Raw genomic sequence first — 27,391 nt, 5'->3', positions numbered from 1 at the left:
GGTGGTCTTTTTTTTTTTTTTTTGGACTGGCAGATATGATCGACCACTGTGATAGCAGGAAAGTTAAGCTCATGAAAACTGAAAACCAGGTGCACTACGATCAATTTTAACCCAGAAACTTCAGTCATTTTTTCTCTGTGGAATCGGTGATATCCTTAACGTAAAAGAGATCAAATTGTGAAGCTATTTAACCCTCCTGTTGTCCTCGAGTCAAGGAAGGAAGGGAAGAAGAAGGAAGGAAGGGAAGAAGAAGGAAGGAAAGGAGGGAGGAAGGAAGGAAGGAAAGGAGGGAGGAGGAAAGGAAAGAAGGAAGGGAGGGAAGAAGGAGGAAGGAAAGGGGGAAGGAAGGATGGAAAGGAGGAAGGAATAAGGAAGGAAGGGGAGGAAGAAGGAAAGAAAGTAGGAAGGAAGGATGGAAGGGAGGAAGGAAGAAGGAAGTAAATGAGGGAGGGACGAAGGGAAGGTAGGAAGGAAGGAAAGGAAGGTAGGAAGGAAGGAAAGGAGGGGAGGAAAGGAAAGAAGGGAAGGGAGGAACAAGGTAAGAGAGAGGGAGGAAGGAAGGATGGAAGGGAGGAAGGAATAAGGAAGGAAAGGAGGGGAGGAAGGAAGGAAGGGAGGAAGGAAGAAGTAGTAAAGGAGGGAGGGAGGAGAGGAGAAGGAAGTGGGAGGGAGGGAGGAAGGAAGGGGTGGAAGGAAGTAGGAAGTAAAGGAGGGGGTGGAGGAAGGAAGGAAGGGAGGGAGGGAGGAAGGATGGAAGGACAGGAGGGAGGGAGGAAGGAAGAAATGACAGGAGGGAGGAAGGGATGGAGGAAAGGGAAAGGAAGGGAGGAAGGACGGAGTAAAGAAGGAAGGGAAGGAAGGACAGACGGAAGGAAGGAAGGGAGGAAGGAAGGGAAGGAAGGAAAGGAGGAAGGACAGACGGAAAGATAGGAAGGGAGGAAAGAAGGAACAGTCAAAAACAGACAGGGGTCAATTTGACCCGGGAGGACGACACAAAGGTTAAACAACTAAACAATATTGTCATACGTCTGATTAGGTCTATATTAAGTAGATAATTGTCTTTTAATAAACAGTGATAGATAAATAACATTCATAGAAATGGGCAGATGGGTAATGAATCAAATGAAAAAAAACAGAGTGCATTAGGGGAGAAACATAATAAATGTTTCCCATAATGTTTGCATCCATTTATCCACTTAGACAGAAGCATCACTCCTAATAAAAAGCAGAATTATCCAATATAGTGATCACCTTTATCTGATTAAGAATGATAAACCATTTGTATTCTGTTAAAGTGTCTAATTAAAAAAAAAAGTTCACAGCAGCTCATCCACGGAGCATAAGGGTGCACTGGATTGTTTGATGAGTATGAAAATGATAATAAATGGTGTGCTGTGGCCTTCACAGTCACCAGATGTTGCAGCATGGTGTGAAACACTACTCTGCTGTGGAGAAAATGTGGTGTTTAGTCTGTCTGGTAGAGATTTGGATGCGAAACATATGTGAGCATTTTCTGATCTGATGCTGCTATCGGCACACAGCATTGTTGCTCAGTGCCTTTCTACGCTATCGTAGATGTTTGATTCAGCTTAGGCTCAAAAAAGTGACTTATTTAACCTTTGTGTCGTCCTGCCCGGGTCAAATTGACCCCGTCTGTTTTGACTGTTCCTTCTTTCCTCCCTTGCTTCCTTTTTTCCTTCCTTCCTTCCTCCCTCCATCCTTCACTTTCTTTCCTTCCTCTTTTTCCTCCCTTCTTTCCTTCCTTCCTTCCTTCCTTCCTTTCCTTCCGTCTGTCCTCCCTCCCTCCTTCTCTTTCTTTCCTTCCTCTTTTTCCTCCCTTCTTTCCTTCCTTCCTTCCTTCCTTCCTTCCTTCCTTTCTTTCTTCTGTCCTTCCTTCCTCCTCCCTCCTTCTCTTTCTTTCCTTCCCTCTTTTTCCTCCCTTCTTTCCTTCCTTCCTTCCTTCCTTCCTTTCCTTCCGTCTGTCCTCCCTCCCTCCTTCTCTTTCTTTCCTTCCTCTTCTTCCTCCCTTCTTTCCTTCCCTCCTTCCTCCCTTCCTCTTTCTCTTTCTCCTCCCTCCTTCCTCCCTTCCTCTTTTCCTTTCTCCCTCCCTCCTGCCTTCTTTCCTCCCTCCTCTTACCTTACTTCCTTCCTTCTTTCCCCTGTCCTTCCTTCCTTTCCTTCCTCCCTTCCTTCTTTCCATTCCTTCCTTCTTCCTTCCTCCCTTCCTTCCTTTCTTCCTCCCTCACTCCTTTCCTTCCTTCTTTCTCCCTTCCTTCCGTGACTCGAGGACAACAGGAGGGTTAATGAATGCTCACGGTTTAACATTATTATTTTGTAAGCGTTAGAAGACCTTTGTTGTCATGGTTATAATAATAAGCACTTTTACAACAAACCAATATCGAGTGTCGGTTGGAAAAAGGCAACAAATAACAACATCTTATTGCAAAATCCCAAGTTTTGTCTCATCTATTCACCCCAACCTATTCTATGATGTCACACTATATCCTCCTTTGCTCGTTTTTGAGTCATTTCCCTTGCATGCATTGGTCTCAATATTTGTCTTTTAATTAGTTTACTTTGTTTTTTATTCCTTATCTTTATCTTATTACTTGTTCTGACTCATTATCAGCTTGTCAATCAAATCATTGTAAAGCACTTTGAACTACATTAGTCTGTATGAAAGGTGCTATATATAAATAAAGTTTGATTGATTTGCTGAATTTTAGAGGCTTCAAGTCACATGAAAATGTAAATTTAGGTCATTTCAAGCTGTTTTGAATATGTTCAAATACAATATGAATACAATAGGGTCTTTTTCTGGTAAGGAAAGTCTTCACTTAGTAGGCTAGCTGAGTTTGTAGAACGCTATTATTGAGATCCATTATCTTTGATAACCATTTGATAGCTTAATAACTCAACTCCTGGTTTATAAATTGGAGTATTGTATTGTCCACTGGAAATGGCTTATATTTCATTTTCACCCTGTCCTCTTTTCTTTCAATACTCTGTTAGGGTCAATGACGTATAAGGATTTATTTAAAAATAATAAATATGGGAATATCTATTGCAGTAATTCAAACATTAAGAAAGGTTGAGTACACATAAATACATATTAAAATAGTAAATTAGGTGTTTTATGTGTTTTTCCATCTCGATGAATTAGAACTGACCTTAAAAAAGTCATGTGGTGCGACCATGATCTATCTTAAAATAAATGAATTTAAGTGTTTCGAAACAAATTATTTGCATGTCTTTTAAGTTTTTGTAAATAATAATCTCATATTTATGTTCTATAATGTCACAGTTGCCTTCTTAAATGTATGTAAGACCTTTTTTTCCTGTAAATTGCTTAAAAATGATTGAAAAAATGTAAAAATACAATTCAGTTAAGCATACTGTATCAGTGATTAATATTAAAAGTGATATTTTACTCTGAATTTAATGCAGTTATTGGTATTATTGGTCGCACCACATGATGTTTTGTCACTTTAAATAACAGAAAAATGACTAATAACTTGTGGTTTTTGAAAAGTTTAAGAGTGATTACATATAAAGGAAAGGTACTACATATATATGGTATTTTTTTAAATCAATTTAAACCTTTTTCTAACTGAAAAAAAATGCAGTTAGACTGAACATGTCATAGGCACGTCATTGACCCGTTACTCTCTATTGAGTCATTCCATTTTGGATTAAACTTCATTCTTTCCCACATGCCATATAATATTTTTTTTCTATGTATTGACCAACATTGAGATTATGTCAGATTTAAGTGCGCACTCATTCAGACGGAACCACTTTTGTTGTTTTTCAAATTCAATATAGTTGCATTGATGGTGCCATTAGTATTATTGGATTGTTTCCTTGTGCTGTTGAATGTGGAGCATTGATCTTCTTTTGTATGTGTTCATTGTTAATTGTGTCCTATGATGCTTGTTAGTTTGTTTTTTTCATATATAAGGTCATTGCTTTTCATATTTGTCCTTCGCCTGCTTTGTATTCATTTCTTCTCTCAAACTTACCCATCCTTCTTTCTTTAAAAAAATATATCTTCCATCCTATTCTGTCTCCTCTTCACCTCCTGCTTTTTCCTTATTTCCCTTCTCACATTTTCTCTTTTCATCTTCCCTCCTCTCCCTTCTGTTATTTGTACTTTGTACCTCTGCTCATTCACCTCCCCCTCTGCCCTTACCTTACTATGCTGTCCCACACCTCCTTTTTTTTCTCCTTTTCTTTCCTTCTTCCTATTGTCTCCTTGTTTTCTTATTCACCTTCTTTTCACCTCTCCTCCCTTCTGTCTCCTCCCCAGCCTCCCCGTCTCCCTGTTCCTTCTCGGTGCAAGGAAGCAAGACGCTGCAGAGCAAATCCCTGCTGAATTCCTACTACTCAGGTACACACACACACACACACACACACACACACACACACACACACACACGGGCACATGTGTAATCTCTGAAGATGCTTTAGGCAATGAGTTAACGGATGGAGGGGCTGTGGTGTTGCCTGCAGCTGTAATTGCAACTGGACACGGTGTACAACCTGAGAAACTGTATTTTTGTTCATAGTTACTCGCTTAGGTTGACTGGGTGATATTTTCAGATTTATTTCTAAGACATTACTACTGGGGGAAAAGGAACACACTGCAGCTCATTAATAGTTTTAGTAGTGCAATGGTTGTTGGCAGATCCTCTTCTTATATGAATGCAGGAAAGCAACAGCAAAACCTGTCCTAATATTTGTATTTGTTTTTATATTTAATTCCTGTTTGTGTTTCTTAACACTAGAGAGACTTGTGTCTTTAAGGTCAATGAGTGTGTTGTTTTTGACATTAAATCTCAGACAATCAATAGCTGTCACAGTTTCTGACTAACCTGGTGTTATGCTTCCCTCTGTGCCATCCTGACTATGTGTGCAGTGTCCAAAGAGCCAGTTCCAGCCACAACTTCTATAGGTAAGAACACCATTTATCTCATTATCAGCTCTGAAGGGATCATCTAACAAAGCTTAATACCTGCTGATACTAACCTGTGTGTCTGTGTCTTTGTATGTAAGGTTTTAACTTGTGTGCATGCATTTTTGCACATATGAAATCAGAATTGCACATGGAAGTCAGCATAGTACATACAGTCACACACATGCAGTTTACACATGGGAAGAGTGAAATGTCAAAACCATTTTCCACTACCTTCTTTCTGTCTTTTTCTCCCTCTTTCCCCTTCTGTTGGCCAGATTGACCAGTTCTTTGCCAAGAAGATTGGCTCTGGCCCTTGCCAAAGTGTGTGTGTGTGTGTGTGTGTGTGTGTGTGTGTGTGTGTGTGTGTGTGTGTGTGTGTGTGTGCGTGTGTGTGTGTGTGTGTGTGTGTGTGTGTGTGTGTGTGTGTGTGTGTGTTCAGTCTTTGCACGAGACTACTTTGCACAGTCTCAAACACACACACACACACACACACACACACACACACACACAATGGCCACTTGAGCCTGGCTCCAAATGTGAGTCAATCCCTGTAGACCCTCAAGTTAAAATGCCCAAGAAATGTTTACAGCCTGGTAAAAAAAAATTGGGTTTTAGTCTCTATTGCTAATTTTCCAACTTAACGGGGGTTCTTTTTTTATATAAGTTACTCGTTTAAACGTCGTAATTAAATGCATGAACACTTTGAGTGACAGGTGGGTGCCGTCATAGACAAGTGGCAATCTTAGTTAGGTAACATAACCATTGTGTAACCGCTGATTGCATAACCGTAGCTACCATCGTCATAAAATTTTGATTGCACGAAAAAAGTCTTGTTCACCATTTGGTTGTTAAAAGACCCTTTTAAGGAGTCTGATGTCCTTTTATTTGCCAGTAAGTACAATTTTCTTTATGATTATAAAACTGTTTTTTATACTGAAGATTAGCATTAGTGCTATCACAGTTTACATTGGACTCACCAAGCTAGCATATAGCAGCTAGCGTCAGGGTCAGTTCTGGTCAAAATGAAAACTTGAGGCTTCAGTATGCGAGTCCACAAACCAATGGATGATGTCATGGTGGCTACTTCCTTTACAGTCTATGAGTACCAGTCAGTAGTCTGGACACACTTTCTTATTCACACAGGAGTCAGTGTAGTGAGGTTTGTTTGTTGGTTTCTTTCTCATATGATAATAGTCGTCCACCAGCTGCTACCGCTTGTCACCTTTCAGCTCCTCTTTTCTTTTTGCTATTCTTCTACTTCCCTTTGTTTTCTTTTCATCAGCTTTGTTCAACAACCCTTTTTCCAAACTCCATGTTGTTACATTTACTTCATATAATCTCCTCTTCCTCCTTTCTTTGTCTTTTTGAACTGTCTTCCTCCATTGGTTCTTTTCATCAACTATTGCCTTTTACTTTTTGTCTTTATTCTGCATATCAATGCCACCAGACCCAATCACCAATAGCACATATTTTTTGGGCATTTGTTTTGGTTTTTCTTCCTACTTTCTTCCACTGTTTTTCCTCCTTTTCTCTCCAGAATAAAACAAAGTGTGTCTTCTTCTGAAAAACACAGTTGTTTACCAGCTTAATTAATTACTGTTGTAACTGCTGAGCCCATGTGTTCACTGCCCAGGTGACAAAGACCTGGTGACAGAGACAAACAAACAGACAAATAACTATGATAAACACCCACTTTGCATCTTATCAATCACAAAGGAATCAAATCAAAAGAGAAACAGTTATGGGGAGAAAACAAAAAAAAAAACCAGTTCAGCCCTATCCATATTTTTCAGCCCAATATGTTTGAGCTAGATTAATTACAGTCTGCACTACTGGCTTCACTGGTTTGTGTACCATTTGATGATGCACATCAAGGCATGATGAAGCAGAATGCAAAACAACGCTTGAGCGATTCGTACGGCGCAAATTCGCTGTCATACATCTTTTTTTGGGGGGGGGGGGGATGACGTTAGCATTTAGTCGAAACCATCTGTTCTTTCTGCAATTAAACAAGATGCAAAACATAAAACAAAACTGTAATCAGCAAGAAAAAAAAGCTGAAAAAAGAGAGAAAAAGTAGAAGAATTAAACAGTACTACTCTTGACTTCCCTGCTCGTATCCATCCTCTCAACCATTCACACACATTCCTCCGATTCTCCCACATTCTATCTGTTCATCCCAGCTGTCATTACATTCACTTATCCATTAATCCTTGCCTTACCCATTATTCCCATCATATCTGTTCATCTGTCAGTCCTCTCCTCTATCCCCTTCCTCACCGACTACATCCATCTCTTCTTTGCTAGTTTAATTGATTCAATTATCTCTCCTTCCATCCATCCATCTAAGTGTACATACATTACTCCCTCTATAAATACTGTCTCTTTACTTCCATCAATACTGCACTTCCTCATCTCCCCTGTCATCCTATCTCCGCATCCCCCCTTTCATCCATCTCTCTTTTCCACCATCCATCCATCCACATGCATCATATGTGAGCAGTGCTGGTTGCTGGTTGATGTTTGCTTATTTTATTGATTGAAGAAGTAAATCAATGGATGGAGGACCTGTAAATTAACCACTGAGCATGCTCTCATCATTATCATCGTCCAAGGCCAACGAAAGAAAGAGTAGCGGAATACCGATGTGTAGTAACACGGAAGAGAGAGCGAGAGGAAGAGGCAGAAATGAATGGAAACGAGTGCAGAAGAAGAAGTAGGGAAGATAGAGATAGAGATATGAAGAAGATGCATAAGAAAAGTTTAAAAAATTAAGAGAAAATACGGAAAAAGAGAGGTGGGGAAAGGAGAAAAATAAAGTTAAGATTTTAACAAAATGAAGAGATAATTTATTTAACCTTTGTGTCGTCCTCCCGGGTCAAATTGACCCTGTCTGTTTTGACTGTTCCTTCTTTCCTCCCTTCCTTCCTTCCGTCTGTCCTCCCTCTATCCTCCTTTCTTCCCTCCTTTCCTCTTTCCTCCTTTCCTCCCTTCCTTCCTTCCTCCCTCCTTTCCTTCCTTCTTCCTCCCTTCCTTCTTTCCTTGACTCGAGGACAACAGGAGGGTTAACAGTATATTATCTGACTCTGGTGTTCAGATAGTCGGCCTTCTTCATTTTCTTAGTTAAATATGAGAACATTTGATTAATTATATTCCTTTATTGTTTATTCTAACACTGTAAAACTCATGCTATGTCTAATTAAAAAGAGCCCACGCAGCTAATTTGCTCTATATAAAAAAAAGGAATAAATGAAAACAGCCTCCGTTTTGCCTCAAGACAAGAAAACAAATGCAAGTCCCATAGGCTGATGGATGCTCTAACAACACATACAGGTGGAGAAGAAGAGAGGGAAAAAAAGCCTCACTATTTTAGCAAACAGCCCTCATGATCTGAAAAAGTAATTATGAATGGAAATATGCCACCAAAGTGATGATAAACAGTAATTTTTACACTTTATTGGAGCTGACAACATTTCATCTTTAAATAAAGAATCCAACATTTAGACACATTTCAATACCTTTTGGGCTTTTTTGGAAATGGATAATGGTGCCAAGAGCCAGAATGATGCCGGTGAGGATCGTTTTCAATAGCTTGAAAAGAGAGTGAGAGCTGAGAGAGAGAGAAAGAGAGAGAGAGAGAGAGAGAGAGAGAGAGAGAGAGAGAGAGAGAGAGAGAGAGAGAGAGAGAAAGAGAGAGAGAGAGGAGAAAGTTATTAAGTGAGAGAGACATACAGATTGAAGGATCAAAGACGTGGAGAAGGAGCTTGGGTAAATCCAGTATGCAATGCAGAGCGGGGTTTAGGGTGTGTGTGTGTGTGTGTGTGTGTGTGTGTGTGTGTGTGTGTGTGTGTGTGTGTGTGTGTGTAAGCTGTATAGCTTTCTCCATAGCTCAGGTGTTTTCTCAGCCATGGAAAAGGGATTTCACACATACTACACACACCACACACATATACATACCTACACAGACACACACACACACACACACACACAGGCTCTCTCTCTCAAAATCTTGCATAGACAAGCACCCATACACAAACCAATACTTACACGAGTAGTATAGCATACACAAGTATATGCATAAGAGGACAAGGACACATCTGAAAGTTAAAAATATGCAAAGAAGTACACACACACACACACACACACACACACACATACACACACACACACACACACACACACACACATACATATGCACCCCTAGCGCAGTGTTACCATTGATAAGACGTAAATCCACTGGATCAGTAGAAAGCCACCGCAGCATAGCGTGCATTCTTATGTGCAAACACGTTTTCTTCTAAAAAATCAATTTCCCAGACACTGATGTATGTTAAAAGGTTACGCAACACTGTTCTCTGTCATTTCACATAGCGAGTGTCAGCCTTTTTGTGCCGGGCCAAGGACACCCCCTTCACGTCTGTTAGCACTGAAGTCATGTTTTTTTTCCTTCCATGGATCAAGAGCTTTTTTGTTGTTAATTAGATACACATAGTTGCACAAATACAATGACACACGCGGACCGATGCAAAACATTAAAGCACCAAGTTGTCCCGAGAGTGAAGGGAGCCGAACTCGAGAGCTAAATCAAGAGCAGAAGTGTATAAGAAGTAAAAGCAATGAAAGGAAGTTCCCCAGGCCAACATGTTGTGTACACTATGAGCATCCTTGATCTTTTTTAATATAGATTTTACTGTCAGCAGGCCTCAGTGGATGTGACATTTTGCTTTTTTTAGATTTTTTATTGTTTCTTTCAGTGGCTATTTGAAAATGCACTTAAGTAACAACTGCACTGCTGCATAGTGGAAGATGGTCCAGAGTCACCTCCTGTGCAGAGAGCTCATAATTTCTACCTACAGCCCCGCTCGTATTGGAAGTAGTTTTTCCACAGCATTACTGAAGGGCAATTATTTTTCCCCAGTCTTGTTCAGCACAGCATTAGGCTGCATGTAAGGTGATTATGGCTAATGGTAGTCATTTTGTTTGGCCATAATTTGTGCTGGGTAATTGAAGGTGAGAGCAGGGATGAGAGATAGTAATTTTTAACCTTTATGTGCTCTGGGAAGATTGAACCCTTTGCACTTTTTTTCCGGCCACATCTTGACTGCCTGCTTACACAGCTTATATTCAATCTCTAGTGGACACTTCAGACTGGTTTTTTCAATCTGCGTACAAATAACATAGCTTTGCACTTTCAAATTGCGTGCAGTGCATACATCAAAGTCCAGTTTTAGATGCAGGTGAATTTTTGCACTTTCAAATTGCATGCTGTCCATATGTCGAAGTCCAATTTTGCATGTAGGTGATACATCAGTCTTTCCCTTTAACTTCTGTGGAGAGCAGATGCTTCCCCATTCTCACATCAAAGCATGTAACAGCTATGTAACTGTCAAGTTTCATTCATTGCAATGAATACCAAAAAAAATGGCCAACATTAATTTTATTGTTAGTGGAAAATGCTAAATCCTAGGATGGTTTTGGTACTACAATGCATTTTTATAACATTGCTAGTGAGAAATGTGCCTTTTTATTTTCAACATTCATTAAGTGAATGTATATGATTTAGTTTTAGTTTGTCAGTTACAACAAATGTTTTTTCAGGCTTTCTATCGTTGCTATGGTGGTTACTATGGATGCTGCCATCGCTGAAACCATGTAGTTGCATGTTGTGTGAATAATTGTCTTTGCATTGTGTAGTTTGATGATGTTCTGTCAATGAAAACACGTAGATTTTGGGGTTTTTTTTAAGAATTTGTTTTTCTTTATGTGATAATTCTTCTACAGTACTGGGAGAGAGAGAGAGAGAGAGAGAGAGAGAGAGAGAGAGAGAGAGAGAGAGAGAGAGGAGAGAGAGAGAGAGAGAGAGAGAGAGAGAGAGAGAGAGAGAGAGAGAGGAGAGAGAGAGAGAGAGAGAGAGAGAGAGAGGAATGAGCTGCAGCATGGGTCCCTTGCCAGAATCAAACCAGGGACACTGCCATTATGTGGCATGCGCTCTAACCACTCGGCTACCAAGGCACTCCAAATAAACAAACAAACAAAAACAAACAAACAAACAAACATAGATTTTAGAGTGCAGAAATGAAACACATTTGAAATCCAGCATTTGAAGCTTTGCGATCAGTTGGCCGGTTGACCCACCCAAAAGTATTTTCCCCACTGTCATCATGCTAAGGTTTTCTTTGAATGATATCTTAAACATTTCTTAACACAAAAACCTAAAAGTGTTCTTGATAAACTTAACAATAGGACAGGCAAAGCTTCAAATCCTGGATAGATCATTAGAACAGTAATTGTAAAAGTTGGATGATGAAAAGAAAAAAAAAAGCTTATTTGGCCTTAACCTTCGTGTCGTCCTCCCGGGTCTGTTTTGACTGTTCCTTCTTTCCTCCCTTCCTCCCTTCCATCTGTCCTTCCTTCCTCCCTCCTTCTCTCTTTCTTTCCTCCCTTCCTTCTTTCCTTCCTCCTTCCCTCCTTCTTCCCTTTCCTCATTCCTTCCTTCCTTCCATCCTTCCCCCTTTCTTCCTTCCTTCTGTCCTTCCTTCCTCCCTCCCTCCTTCTTTCCTTTCCTCATTCCTTCCTTCCTTCCTTCCGTCTGTCCTTCCTTCCTTCTTTCCTCCGTCCTTCCTTCCTTCCTTGCTTTCCTTCCTCCCTTTATTGTTTCCTTTCCTCCCTTCTTTCCTCCCTTCTTTCCTCCCTTCCTTCCTTCCTCCCTCCCTCCTTTCCTTCCTTCTTCCTTCCTTCCTTCCTCCCTCCCTTCCTTCCTTCCTCCCTCCCTCCTTTCCTTCCTTCTTCCTCCCTCCCTTCCTTCCTTGAATCGAGGACAACAGGAGGGTTAAACAATAGCAAACCAGGCATTAATTTATGTGAAAATAGTCAGGCAGGAGTTTCCTATACCAACACACTAAGCAGCAGGAGGCAACCAGTACCTCCCTACCCAACATAAATATAAAGTTAATCCTCCTTTATTACAAACCTCTCTTCTTTTTCTCTCTGCTATCTGTCTGTAAGTCTTCTTGTCCACCTGTCTCTATCTCTATCTCTTCCTTGGTCCTGAATCTTTTTTTTGATGAATAAGAAACTCTCCTATGAAGCAGATGTGTCTGTCTGCTGTGTAGCTGCTCGGTGACTTCACACATCATCACAAACAAATTCCCACCTACACACACTCGGATATCTCTGTTTGACGCTGGTGCTCGGAAGTTTCAAAGGAGGTGGCACACACACACACACACACACACACACACACACACACACACACACACACACACACCCTTGGCGTTAGACTTGAGTCAGTGCTTTCTCTCTACTTGTTAAGAGCAAGGAAGTGAAATGAGGTAAACCATTGGATACTGTCTAGACCAGTTGATCCCTGTGACCTGCAGTCCAGATATATATATATATTCTCTGCTACCTTTCTCTCTCTTCTTCCACTTATCTCTCCTCTATTCTGCTGCTTTCTTTCTCCATCTTGTTTTTAGCCTGCTTTATCTGTGTTTTATGTATTTCTTTCCATCAGTCTTATTTCTTTCAGCTTTCTCAATTTAAATTCAGTCTTTAAATCATGTAAGCTGCATTTGCAAACCAATTCAGTACGCTGCAAAGTAATTAAAAACAAGATGTTTATCTCGGAGGTATGTCGGAGAACTCTGCTCTCTATTTTTCTATTTTCTCTCTTTTGCTTCTCTCATCCTCTGCCATACCCTGAACTCTTTTTACCCCCTTTCTGTCCATTTCCTCTCCTCTTTTTTACTTTTATTTTTATAATTATTATTATTTATTTTTAATTTAGGCCTCCTTTTTCCCTTTTTTCTTGATTTTTCTAACCCTAACCTTCATCATATTTTTATAAAGTCTGGATATTTGCAACATCTTATCCACAGCATGGTTTTCACATTTAAAATATAGGTGTAATATATGCACTTGGGTTGCATATAAGGGTGCAAATATATATTTAAATGTGTTGTAAAGATCTTATTAGCACTTAAAAACTAAGATAATGCACATTAGCTCTTGATATCAGCTTTTGATTGTCAGTTTTTTTTAAAAATATGAAACTTTATTAACTGTTCTGTATCTATTCCTTATCAAATAGTGTGATAACTTCTATTTTCTATTGTTTATTTGTGCTCAATATAAAGAAAAAGCAGTATTAAGTTAAGCAAAGTGAAGGAATATAGATTGCTTTGGACATGCAAGCGCTATATATTTTATGCTTTCTGTGCTTTATGATGTAAATTGAGACCTTCAACTATTCCATATATCTGTTTTTCACCCTGAACCACCCTTATATTTCCCTTTTTCCACTCTCTCCTCCTTCCTCGGTCTACATTTCCTTCATTCTCTTGCTTCCTTTTTCTCTCTTTCCTCTTCTGGACAACAGCTCAAATGCAATTGTGTTTTCCATCTTTTTATGCTAGCGGCTCACTGTTCCACTACAGGCTGTAATACGTTTCAAATATCAGAGCCATTTTTCATCCATACTGAAGAGAATTCCGCCGGTTTGGCTCCGCGGCAAATAAAATGAAGTTGAACTTGACCTCGTGCTTCGGAGAAAAAAGACAGGAAGAGGAAAGGAAAGAGAGAGAGAGATGAACTTACCAGCACTTTCTGTTAAGCTTGCTGTCTTTCAGCAGCGTGAGAGTGAATCTGGCTGTTAACCTTTAATGTTACAGGGTTGCATTTTAACAGTAAACTACCCTGTAGCAGTTTTTCTATTGAACATTACGATGTTTTGATAAAATATTCATATCTCCCAGATTTGGACTCTTCCTAAAATAATGTTGTGAAGGACCCCCCACTGTTAAAAATAGTGAGGATGAATCCATATTAAAAACGTGGGTATTTATACCTATTACCAGTATATAAGAGTATTTATATGAAATGCATTTATTTCTGTGCATTTTATGTTTAATGCCTGAAGTGCAGGAAGCTGTTTGTGGAATATACACAGTTAAGGTGCTGAATGTGTACTCAGAGTGTGTTTGAGGTGACACGTAGAGCTCAAATGATGATTTAGCCTTAACAGTAACGTTCATTGCGTGTTAGTTAATTGATTATTCATTCATTTTAGTTTTGCCTTGTTACTGTTTATTGTTTATTGGCTATTTAGCTTAATTTGCCCGTTGACTTGCTTTGTTTTCATGAAGGAAAACACCAAAAGAGAAACATTGCATATAGGCCTATTTGCATAATGATGTTATATATTTAAAAAACACCCTTTAATGTTCACCTCAAGTTTCTTGGTGATGTCCTCTTATTCACACATTATTGAAATGCTTTAATTAGCAACTGATTAGGTGAAAATTGTGCACTTGACTTTGTCATGACTTTTAACTTTGTTGCAACATTAAATTACCCATAAGTGCAGCGGTGGTTCTTTATTGTTATTATTATGACTCATTATTGTCCATTTGGAGTATAAAGGCTTCTTTGGTCATTTGAATAGCCTCGGTTGTCTCATGGTGTGATTGATGTGATTTTATGATGATATCACACTGATAAAATATGCAAATATTTCCTGATAATACCCATTTTGTCACTTTAAATTGATTTATACTGACTGCCATGCAAAGCAGTAATGTTATTAAAGACTTTAGACATGCTTTTTTGAAGGTACTATGACAGACCACATGTTTTTTAATATTAGCAGTGCAGTAGCCAATTGCACAAGTAAATTTAACTCGTTGGTGGTTTTTAAATATGTAGTAACCCCAGACGGGTAAGACACTGTGTACTTTTACAGAGACATGGTTTGAACAACAGATGGACGAGGTGTTAGTTGAACAGTGCATTTATTGAAATTGCAAAGTCTAGCTGTAATGTTTTAACGTATTCGGCTAGTAGAGATAATGACATTTTAAATGGAAAACATGTATTAAAAGTTTGTAGCATTATTGCATTGTCTACTTTTACACAGTGGTAATATAGTACTGTGTATTTTCTCTTGTTTTTATGTGACAGAAACTTTGAATGATTAGTTTTACTAAATGTATTTGATTGTTTTTTTGTTTTTAAGTATGGAGGTGATGAGGGTTATATTATGATAGTGCCATGTGGAGTGTTAAGCATAATTTCAATTTCAGTTTTCAATTATTGTTTGACTACTCGGGTCTAATTAATACAGTGTTCCATTACACTGAAGTAATTGTGTGTGTGTGTGTGTGTGTGTGTGTGTGTGTGTGTGTGTGTGTGTGTGTGTGTGTGTGTGTGTGTGTGTGTGTGTGTGTGTGTGTGTGTGTGTGTGTGTGCGTGTGTGGGCTGATGCATAAGGTAATGAATAACATCGGGGTATGTGGACAATTTCTTCCTCTGTTAAGTATAGACATTCCGTTGCTACGGTAATGAAGTAATTTCTTTAGTGTAATTCTTGAGTATAATTGGATTTATCAGTGATTGCCATTTGGGAGTTTCAAGGAGAAGAAGCTGCAAAGTTTAAATTCTGCACAATGTGTATAACTATTACAATGTAACTTCTGACCCTGAACATAATAATACATGAAGAACGGCAATATGAGTCAAACTTTTCAACTCGTTAGACCTGAGTTCACCTTTCTATTGAAGTTTTTATATTTTTGTTCTTGTAAATTGAGACCAAAAATTAAAACCTTTTTCTTAAATAAATAAAAGAAGAAGAAGAAGAAAATGTTTTATATGGCAAACTCTTAACATAGCCATCATGCCCCAGATGTTTTAGTGCAGTAAGGAGAAGACCTGAAGTTTATTGATTTGTAACATTGCCACAAAAAATATGAATTTCTCATTTGCTTAAATCATGCAAAGCAAATGTTTTGGTCAACTGTTAACCTCCATCAAATCAGTATGCAAGGTAGATAAGATAAGATAAGTTGAAAAGTGCCAAATACAGCTGCATATAAACAACATACATCAGAGCGACTGTGGCTCAGGAGGCAGAGCAATCATCCACCAATTGGAAGATTGGAGGTTCAATTCCAGTCACATGTTGATGTGTCCTTGTGCAAGATACTTAACCCCAAATTGCTCCCGTTGCTGTGCCATCAGTGTATGAATGTGTGTGAATGTGAAATGTAGTGTAAAAGAGCTTTGAGTGGTCATAATGACTAGAAAAGTGCTTTATAAGTACAGTCCATTAATCACAGACACAGTGACAGGACCCAAAAAATGCAAATGACTTTGCAAATGCAGATTCAGAATTATACATTTTACTGTTGTGTTAATCATGCAAAGGTTAGACCACATATTGAAGGCTTCATATTGTAGTGTCATAAGAACAATACACCTGTAATGCTGGAGGATAACTGGTATAGAAAGGTACCAGTTATCAGGTATACACACTGGTTGTATAGAGGGAGTTCAGAGTGAACAGTGACACCGATACTCTGAGTGGAAGCCATCCATAACTGAGTCTTAATAAAGTCACAGGGCGGGAGGAGGGAACTTTATATAGCACACTGCCAAGCATGAAGGACTGCATTAACATACACACTCACTGACAGCGTAAACGGCCTTCACACACACACACACGCAGACACATACACACATACACATATCAGACCACTTTTGAGGACATTACATAGACTTACATTCATTTTCTGGAGACGTACCCTAACCATACCCATCACCACTACCTGCCTAATCCTAACCTTAACCACTGACCCAAAAATGGTCTTTTTCTCAATTGGGGACATGACTTGTGTTTCCTATTTGGACAAGCTGTCTCCAATTAACTAGTTTGAAGTCTGACATTTGTCCCCAAAAGTAGCCTATGACAGAATCTCTCTCACACACACACACACACATTCACCACACTCACTCTCGTGGCTGTGGGGTCAATAAATCTCCCCATTAGCATTGAGATGTCTTCATCATAGTCAGTGTTGTGGAGCTGCCGCTATGACTCCATTTCATGCCTGGCTTAATGCATATCTGACCTTGATGAGCTTAACACACACAGGCACACACAGAAACACAGACACACACACACACACACACACATTTGCATTTAAACACACACCTGCGGCCTTGGAGGCAGCTGCCAGAGTCTCAGTGACAAAGGATGTGCATGTATGCGCCACACTTCCTTATGTACTGTATATGCAACTACTTGTGATGGCTATGGTTTATGTTTGTGGAGGGTTTTTTTTGTATTTTTTGTAGGTTTGCATGATTTTATATGTTCTCGTTCCATTATATAATATGTTTTTATGTGTCTATAAGATCGTATAAGAGTGTGGAGGTAGTGATACAGTCAGTGATCTGCAACCTGTAACCAACTCCACTAAACTAAGACATTAATTATATCTACATGGTGAATACAATAGAGAACAAGCGACATAAAAAGAAGAAAAAAATGATGAAAAAAGAGGGATGAGAGGACAGAAAAGGGAAGAAAAAAAAAGAATAGAAAAGGCCAGAAAGTCAAGATGAGGTTATTCATGGAAATATGTTAGATAATGTCAGTGAGTTTGAAAAATGCTTTTGGGGAAGTTAGGAAACAACAGTTTACGAGCAAGTACTTTTAAGTGTGTCTAAATGTAGCTGTAGCCTTAGAGGAACTACATTAACCCAACAAAGGACAAGTGTCATGTGAATAATATAATTTATTTATAGAAAGCAAGTGATTTGTAGTGAATATGATGCCATCCAGATTTGTTGTTTTTTAACCCTCCTGTTGTCCTCGAGTCAAGGAAGGAAGGGAAGAAGAAGGAAGGAAGGAATGGAGGGAGGAAGGAAGAAGGAAGGAAAGGGAGGAAGGACAAAGGACGGAAAGGACGAAAGAAGGAAGGAAAGGAGGGATGAAAGGAAAGAAAGAAGGGATGAAGAAGGAAGGAAGGAAAGGAGGGAGGAAGGAAGGGAGGAAAGGAAAGAAGGAAGGGAGGAAGAAGGAAAGAAAGGAGGAAGGAAGAAGGAAAGAAAGGAGGAAGGAAGGATGGAAGGGAGGAAGGAAAAAGGACGGAAAGGACGAAGGAAGGAAGGAAAGGAGGGATGAAAGGAAAGAAAGAAGGGATGAAGAAGGAAGGAAGGAAAGGAGGGAGGAAGGAAGGGAGGAAAGGAAAGAAGGAAGGGAGGAAGAAGGAAAGAAAGGAGGAAGGAAGAAGGAAAGAAAGGAGGAAGGAAGGATGGAAGGGAGGAAGGAATAAGGAAGGAAAGGAGGGAGGGAGGAAGGAAGGAAGGGAGGAAGGAAGAAGGAAGTAAAGGAGGGAGGGAGGAAGGAAGGAAGGGAGGGAGGGAGGAAGGAAGGAAGGGAGGAAGGGAGGGATGAAGGAAGAAAGGACAGGAGGGAGGAAGGAAGGGAGGAAAGGAAAGGAAGGGAGGAAGGACGGAGTAAAGAAGGAAGGAAGGAAGGACAGACGGAAGGAAGGAAGGGAGGAAAGAAGGAACAGTCAAAACAGACAGGGTCAATTTGACCCGGGAGGACGACACAAAGGTTAAATCAGCATATCAAGGAAACGTTATACATGGACATACTTCCACTTCTATTTCTATCCTATTTCCTCCATCTTTTGCAGCTCCTCCATTTTTCTCCTTTTGTTTCTCAACTGTTCCATCTCTCGTCTTTCTTCCTCTCCTCTTTCATCCACTCATTTCCTCCTCTAATTCTCTTCCACATTACTTTATCACTTTCTCGCCTCACACAATGGACTTGTCAGCTGTTTCGAATCACTCATTGTGAGCTCATTTCATTTATTTCCCTATTTCTTCTCCTTTTTCTCGACCACACACACACACACACACACACACACACACACACGCACACACACACCAGTTGTAGCTTCAGAGTGACCCATGTGGCTGACTCATTCTTCATTCGTTTAGGGAAGCCAGTGTTTAGATTGGCTTATGGAGCCACTTTGGGCCACTAATGAATCCACAGCCGTCATTAACATGCAAATAGCTCCATTAAGAAAACATAGAGTTACGCAGTTTTATATTACAGCCTCTTTACTTCTGAGATATACACAACCACACACACACACAGACACACACACTTCAGTGAGTCTGCTGGGCTGGCTGCTGTCTGAAGCCATATTGCTGCAGCTCTGAGCAAAATATAACTTTATTTATTAAAACTCCAATGAGAAGATTAAAACATGAACTATTGGAGGTTTCTCATCTATCTCATAATATAAAACTAAAACTTAATCTCCCAGTTTCTGCTTTTTTTTCTCTCTCTCTATTATTCTCACTCTTTAAGTTTTTGTCTCCCCCTATTCCCTCTTTCTCTTGTATTTATATTAATCTATTTTCGAAAGCATTTAAGAAGAAGTTGAGTTTAACTTGGCTGGGAAACAAAAAGTGGCCAATCAATAAAGAGAACATTAGTAATGGAAACAAATAAATGTATAAGTAATCCCATAAGACACTCCCTCTTCACTTCCTCTTCTTCTTCCTTCCACACAGAGCGGTTTTACATATTGCTGTCAGCTATTTTTACAGGCTCCCTCTCATAAAACCTGCTCGAACCTTTTATTTCTTGTGGCACAGCTCTTGACATGTGACGTCCCTCCGTCCCTGAACCCATCCATCTATCCCTCCATCTATTCCTCCATCTGTCTTGACTAATAAAACCCATACACTCATCCAATCAATCTGTCTGCTCCTTAATTTGTGGAGAGATATTACAATTAAGTGTCCTAACGTCGGGCCCACCAATCAGGGCTGAGGGCGTTATGTGACTCATTTAACTCATCAGTTGTCACCGGCGACCAATCATCTCCAACCATGAGCGATACATATATGTGCTGAGTTGTGTGTGTGTGTGTGTGTGTGTGTGTGTGTGCAGGGGGGTCACAGAGGGGAGGTCTGTTGTCATGGTAACATCTCTCCCTCTCTCTCCCTCCCTCTCTCTCTCTCTCTTCCTCCCTTTTTCTTGCTCCATTAACAGATAGTAGCCAGCCATCGCTCGCCCAGCCCTCTCTGACCCTGCAGAGTTTTCCCTATGGAGGCTGTGAGTCCGTGGAGCTCTCCTATCAGAGTGGTACGTGTACAGAAGTATATTCTGTTAGTCACATTGTTATTTGATGAGTTAGTTGGCTAGTTACTTACTCTGTTAATCAGTTAATTCCTTAGCTAGCTAGTTAGTTACTTAGTCAAGTCAAGTAAAGGTTTATTTATAAAGCACATTTAAAACAACTGTAGTTGACCAAAGTGTTGTACAAGCTGAAGACACATGATTAAGAGTATGATAAACTATAAAAACACAATAGATAAAAGCAAATATAGTTACACGATAAAATTCAGGATGTCAAACTCAACTAGGATTTGAAGCCAATGCAAAGAGGTGAGTCTAAAGCAATGATTTAAAACTTCCCAGGATCTGAGCAGTTCGGATCACTTAGTTAGTTAGTTAGTTAGCTAACTAGCTAGCTAACTAGCTAGCTAACTAGCTAGCTAACTAGTTAGTTAGTTAGTTAGTTAGTTAGTTAGTTAGTTAGTTAGTTAGCTAGCTAGCTAGTAGGTTAGTTAGCTAGTCAGTTAGTTAGTTAGCTAGCTAGTAGGTTAGTTAGCTAGTTAGTTAGTTAGTAGGTTAGTTAGTAGGTTAGTTAGCTAGTTAGTTAGTTAGTTAGCTAGTAGGTTAGTTAGCTAGTTAGTTAGTTAGCTAGCTAGTAGGTTAGTTAGCGAGTTAGCGAGTTAGTTAGTTAGTTAGTTAGTTAGTTAGTTAGTTAGTTAGCCAATGGGTTTGTAAGTGTTAGTTAGTCATTTTATACATTTATCAAGCCAAGTTAGCAAGACTTTTAAATATTTCACTGAAGTTTTGTCATTTTATAGGAGACTTACACTAATCCCCAATCCCAGTTTTTCACCTGAGGTTAATTAGTGAATGTATTATTATTATTATTATGTCAAAATAATGAAACAAAATAAAAAAGCTGTGAACTATAGCAGAATAGAAATGACAGCAACATTGTTTTCAACCATCTTAGTCACTTCCAAGCCAAAAACAGAAGTATGGACTTGACTGGAGAAGGGTGTATACTAGTATTAATATGCAGTGCTTGTTTCCACATGAACCTTTAAGAGTGACCCTCAGTAAAGAATAGCTGGCTAGACTGTTCATTATGCCATGTATGTAAAACTAACAGATTTCATGAATGGTGTAAGCAGCTGACAGTGCAGAATGAAACAAAGAGTATGAAGAATATGTTGAACTATATTTCTGACATGCATTCAAGTAGTTGTCCTGGTACTCATTAAAAAGCACCCTGAAGCAGCGTATCATTTGCACCAAAGTGATAAATTGAATATTTTTAGGCTGCAGAAGTGCAGCATCAGCACACATCACATGTTGATGAATACCGTTAATTTGTTGGTGCCAAAGCTTCAAGTTATGGAAAGAGATACTTTGTCACTTTAGTTAGTCGGGTTGTTGGTTGATGAGAAGGATATTTAGCTTAGCAGCAATTAGAACTGCAATCTGGTAAAATGATTTTAAAGATCCTTCCATCCATCCTTCCACCTACTCTCCCTCCCACATGATTACTGTATCTATCCATCTGTTCATACTCATCTTTCTCTCTCTCTCTTTCTCTATCTCTCTCTCTCTCTGTATAAATGTTTCCATTCCTGCAGGTCAGTTCCAGGCAGGCCAGTTTCAGCCGGCTATCCGAGTTGCCGACCTCCTCCAACACATCACCCAGATGAAATGTGGACAGGGCTACGGCTTCAAGGAGGAGTATGAGGTGAAAAGACACACACTCACACACACACACACACACACACATAAACACACACACACACACACATGCACAAACATACGAAGAGGCCTATAATGAGAACAACAGTAAAATGGACATTAATCTTTAGAATGACAACATTACAAGCAGCTATTAGAAGGAAAGATCAAAGGTGTGCAGCTACAGCATCCAGATAATAGGTATAATAAAATGTTCCTGTAACCCTTGAATGTATAAATGAAGCTGCCGTTAAAACAATGTGTCAGAGTAAAGAATGTTTTATTTTATGTTATGATGAAAACATGATGGCACCATGTGTGGGGTGTATCCGTACCTTCCTATCATATATTTAATTGTAGGTGTGTGCCAAGTTTTAAAGACCCAAAGCGAGTTTTGACTCGAAGTGTATCTTCACAATAAAGTTGATCAATAGTGTAAAGAGTGTAAAAGTCTGAAACTGTCTCAACTGCAAAAATTGATCAGATGTATCCACAAATTGGTAATTTGTATCAGATATTTAACCATCATATTGTCCTCTGGTCGGTTTTGACCCGGGAGGACAACTTTAATTTAAATGAGTCCTATTGGCTGTCATTTCAAAAATATGTGTAAAACCAGTTGGAATGAAGTCGGCTAAAAAGGTCTAATGTAGAATTTGGTGATCATTTATACTTTATAAACAGTCAAACCAGACCGGGTTCATTTTGACCCGGGAGGATATAAGTTGCACGGTCAACCGGAAGACAACAGGAGGGTTAATTAACTTCTTTTTTTCATTCATTTTAGATAGTGTAATGTTTTGAATGATAAGTCTTTCCCTGGGTAAAACATTATTTAGTTTAATATTTGATCTTAAAATTGTCTTAATGTGAAGTAACTAAGTCTCCAGCAGTATAGCTTGGTAATAAGATCTCTTTATTTTGCGATTTTGCGAACACAGCACCTGTATTTCCTCTCTTTGCGCTGTCATGCAGTGTGTGTGTGTGTGTGTGTGTGTGTGTGTGTGTGTGCGTGTGTGTGTGTGTGTGTGTGTGTGTGTGTGTGTGTGTGTGTTGGGACTCAGAGAGAGATTATGGTATTGGATTTGTCTTTCATGAGGAAGGACAACTCCATCCATTATGAATTGTTTATCTCATCAATAATGACGATTAGAAAACAAACAGACTGTAAATCTGTCTGTTTCTCTTCTTCCTGTACTCCATTTAGTTTGTCTACATCCTGACTTTCTCTCTCTATCCTTGTTTGTAAAGATTCTCAGTCATCCAAGGAGGGTTGAATCAAGGCCAACTCCTCTTAATTGAAGATTAAGACGTTTCACCTCTCACCCAACAGGGGCTTCTTCGGTTTTAGCTGACTGGCGAGGGGGTCGACCCAGGTATTTAACCTGTGTGGGGTCATTATAAAGGTCACTGATACCACTTGCAACAGTCATTAAGAGTCATTAGAGTCACTTCAGGACAGATGTAAACAACAGTCGGAGTTGTCACATGAGGCCAAATGTGAATGGTTGTTAAATCTCCTGAGAAGGGATGAAGGGAAGTCATCATAGGTGGGCGATAAGATGAGGGATAGTGTCTCTACTTTGACATAGAAAGCCTCCTTTACTCCTCTTTCAAATCATCTGTCCTCCCTATCCAACCACAAAGTACATATTTTGGATAGGGAGCACAGATTGTATGAAAGAGGAGTGGAGGAGGCCATTTTCGTCAAAATAGAGGAACCATCTCTCAACAGAGGAAGAAGTCTACAACACCACTTATCAACCCACCTACAATATTGCCCCTCTATTCCTTCCCAGGAGACTTAACAACATTCACATTTGGGCCTTGTGACAACTCCAATGACTGTCATTTAAACTTGGCTTCAGGTGACTCCATTGACTCTTAACCCTCCTGTTGTCCTCGAGTCAAGGAAGGAAGGGAGAAAGAAGGAAGGGAGGAAGAAGGAAGGAAGGAATAAGGAAGGGAAAGAAGGAAGGAAAGGAGGGAGGAAGGAAGGAAGGGAGGAAAGGAAATAAGGAAGGGAGGAAGGAAGGAAAGGACGGGAGGAAGGACATAGGAAAGAAGGAATGAAGGAAGGTAGGAGGGAGGGAGGGAGAAAGGAAAGAAGGAATGAAGGAAGGTAGGAGGGAGGAAGGAAGGAAGGAAGGAAAGAAGGACAGAGGAAAGAAGGAAGGGAGGAAGGTAGGGGGAGGAAAGAAAGAGAGAAGGAGGGAGGGAGGAAAGAAGGAAGGAAGGAAGGAGGGAAGGAAAGAAGCAGGGAGGGAGGAAGAAAGGACAGAAGGAAGGAAGAAAGGGGGATGAAGGAAGGAAGGAAAGAAGGAGGGAGGGAGGAAGGAAGGAAGGACAGAAGGAAGGAAGGAAAGAAGGAACAGTCAAAACAGACGGGGTCAATTTGACCCGGGAGGACGACAGGAAGGTTAAACCAGGTGCACTGATGAGCCAACAGAGATTAAATACGTGGGACTCTCTGCCAGTCAGGTAGACTTGAGAGGTGAAACGTCTTCAACCATGTCTAGTTGCCCCTTCTTTGGATTTCTCTTTCTTTATTTTCCTTTTTCTGTTCCTCTCATCCCATCTCTGCTTTTTTTCAGTCTTCATTATTACTACCTGCCACTCCTCCTCACTTTATTACATAGTTTATTTTTCCTTTGTCTTCCTCTCTCGGCCGAGGTTGACTGTTTGTTTAGAGCACAGTTTATCACATACAGACATTTTTATAATTATAATTTGTCATGGTCACTGTACCATGGGCTCTCTTCCCTTCATTTATCCCTCAACCCAATCCCTCTACCTTAACTCCTCTTCTACGTAAGCTTTCTTCACTTTATCTTTCTTTCATTCCCTTTGTTTCTGCCTGCTGAAAATGAATCTTTGAAAAAAAGTCACGAGAGAGAGAGAGTCTGTTTCTCTCCGTTTCTTTTCTCTTTATCCTCTCCCTGCCACTCTCACAAGAATGAATATTTTCTATTAGGGACTCTCTGCATGCGTGTTGAAAATTGTCCCTCCGTGATGCCGTACGTTATATTTTCATTTGCTTCCTGTCATTTTGGTTTATAACCACTGATACGTTTCAGGGGAGAGCAAATGTGATTTATTCCCCAGTGTGTGTGTGTATATGTGAGTGAGTGTGTGTGTGTGTGTGTGTGTGTGTGTGTGTGTGTGTGTGTGTGTGTGTGTGTGTATATGTGAGTGAGTGTGTGTGTGTGTGTGTGTGTGTGTGTGTGTGTGTGTGTGTGTGTGTGTGTGTGTGTGTGTGTGTGTGTGTGTGTGTGTGTTAGTTAGAGAGAGAGAGAGAGAGAGAAGGAGGAAGAGAGATATACAGAATATAGTTTCATTAGTAGTGCTTGTTGCTGCCACCTGTCACTAACAGTTAATGGAGAAAGACGTAGACGAGGCAGAATACACATTTATATTCATAAACACACATTATACAAACAAGACATATATTATCTCTATATCTATTAATTGTCTGTTTGTATATGTGTATAAATTGATGGTCTGTGGCGACGTGATTGGACCTTGTTTGTGAGCATTTTGGTGGTTGCGTGTTTGTGTGTGTGGTTGCGTGTGTGTGTGTGTGTGTGTGTGTGTGTGTGTGTGTGTGTGTGTGTGTGTGTGTGTACTACCACACCCCATATGGTGTCTCCTTGTCCCCCGTCTGTGTGTGAGATGACCTCAAGTGTTGAAGCCCATTAACCCCACTAACACCGACAGCAGCCTCACTCCCCAGCATGTTGCTCCCCACTGGGATTGTACCTTTTACTGCATTGCTTGAAGACTGACCAGTTGGTCATGTTCACTATTCTAACCTTTAATGTAATGCAGACAACACTTAAACTGACCTTTTGATTGAACTTTAACAGTTATATTTTTTTTTTATATAAGTTGAGCCTTCTTCTTGTAAGGAACAAATATATTGTAATTCCTGTGCACGTCTTCTTTCTGTGCAATTTTAACCATTTAAATGAAGAGAGGGAAACTAAAGTACCCACTCACTGGCACAACACAGGTTTTATGTGTGTGTGTGTGTGTGTGTGTGTGTGTGTGTGTGTGTGTGTGTATGTGTGTGTGTGAGTGTGTATGTGTTTGTCTTTCAGCCTCTCTCCACCCACCGCACTCTGTTTTATATAGAATATTAATAATCCCAAAAAAAAACGACAGCATTCAGATGAGAGGAGTTTGATTAAGACTGTCTTGTGTTTTTTTCAGGTTGGAAAAGGGCAGCCAACCCACACCTTATATGCAAATGCTCACACACACACACAAACACACACATACACACATGCATACACACTTGTACACATCTACGCATAAACACATAACCCTCCCACAGAATCATCCTACCCAGTATGTCCAAAATACAAATTCTCCTTGTGTGCACCATTAACGTGGTACACAGAAAATTCATACAGTACACACACACACACAGACACACACACACACACACACACACACACACACATGCAGTCCCATATGCCACTTAAAAATAATCAATTTTATGCTTGACTGGGCGATACATTTAGGTGCCTGTTCTTCTGTCACAGTGCATTTGTGCTTGTGTGTGTGTGTGACTGTGTGTCTGTGTGTGTGTGTGTGTGTGTGTGTGTGTGTGTGTGTGTGCGGCGAGGGTGCACATGTATGTAGGTCGTATCAGTGTCTGAAAGTAAAAGCTGCTGTCTGGTCATCTTAAGCCCTTAATGGACTCGAAAAGGACTGTTCACTTGTCCCTATAGGAAGACCCCCCTGTGTGTGTGTGTGTGTGTGTGTGTGTGTGTGTGTGTGTGTGTGTGTGTGTGTGTGTGTGTGTGTGTGTGTGTGTGTGTGTGTGTGTGTGTGTGTGTGTGTGTATATATGTGACCTCTTTAAGTGTGTTATAATTGTTGCTCTAAAATAGTTCACTGTCCATATGGCAACCTATGAGAGTTGGGGTTTGGTTGCCTAGCAAAAGCTTGAGAGTAATCTTACACACACATGTACAAATATGAGACATGCACATATACTGTACATGCCAGATTATCACACACACACACACACACACACACACAATTCTTTTTAGACATTTAAATAGGAACATGTTTATTGTATGGGTGTGTTTTTGTCACACATACATGCACACACATGAACACACACATGCCCATTTTGTCCTTGCTATGTTTGTCAGGCTTGTCACACAGGCCAGCATCACAGCAGGGAGGACAGACAATCTGTCTTTCTCTCCTTCAACAAAGGACTAACAGAAAATCTCTCTTTCAGACCAACCCAAACAGAACAATGAACATTAACTTTTCCGCTGTTCCCGTCGTGTTTCACCTGCGCCTTTTCTTCATTTCAGAACATCCAGGAATATATTTCACTCCATCTATCGTCATGTTGCTCGTAGCTGTTGGTTGCTTTTTAATTCAGTGCAGCAACTCAAGCATATTACCTCTGCCAATAAACTTTGGAACAGGGTTATGCTTTCAACCCTGCCTGTTGGTCCTTTGGTAGCAAAGTGTCCCAGATTTGGCTGAAATGTGGTAGACGGTTACCTGGCCAAAGGATAAACTCATCTGATTGGGATGCATGGAGCTGGGATTTCTGCCATTAGACCATCCCTAGCCATAACTTCTGTGTTGTGTTCATGCGGTAGCTGGAAGAGCTGACATTTTGGACATCCAAGTTGGCTAATAAGCAGCCCTACTTTTATATACTTGTCCTTTTTAGAAAGAAAAAATAAATCCATGGTAGCTAAAATAAAGGAGGTTAGGGTTAGTTATTCAGTGGCTGCAGAGGAAAAGTGGACC

At 40.0% G+C, this 27,391-nt stretch overlaps 1 protein-coding gene across 1 annotated transcript in view; it reads left to right on the top strand.

The window, feature by feature from the left end:
- ptprt (protein tyrosine phosphatase receptor type T) overlaps positions 1-27,391 on the top strand; it is a 422,469-nt gene that overhangs the window by 320,496 nt on the left and 74,582 nt on the right. The window contains 4 exon segments of the mRNA XM_062414593.1: positions 4,310-4,390; positions 4,919-4,954; positions 19,818-19,910; positions 21,503-21,612. Of these exon segments, the coding sequence (XP_062270577.1) occupies positions 4,310-4,390; positions 4,919-4,954; positions 19,818-19,910; positions 21,503-21,612 (320 nt within the window).

This window comes from Scomber scombrus, chromosome 3 (genome assembly GCF_963691925.1).
Source record: "Scomber scombrus chromosome 3, fScoSco1.1, whole genome shotgun sequence".
Taxonomy (NCBI): Eukaryota; Metazoa; Chordata; class Actinopteri; order Scombriformes; family Scombridae; genus Scomber; species Scomber scombrus.
This window is presented reverse-complemented; position numbering and strand designations above follow the sequence as displayed.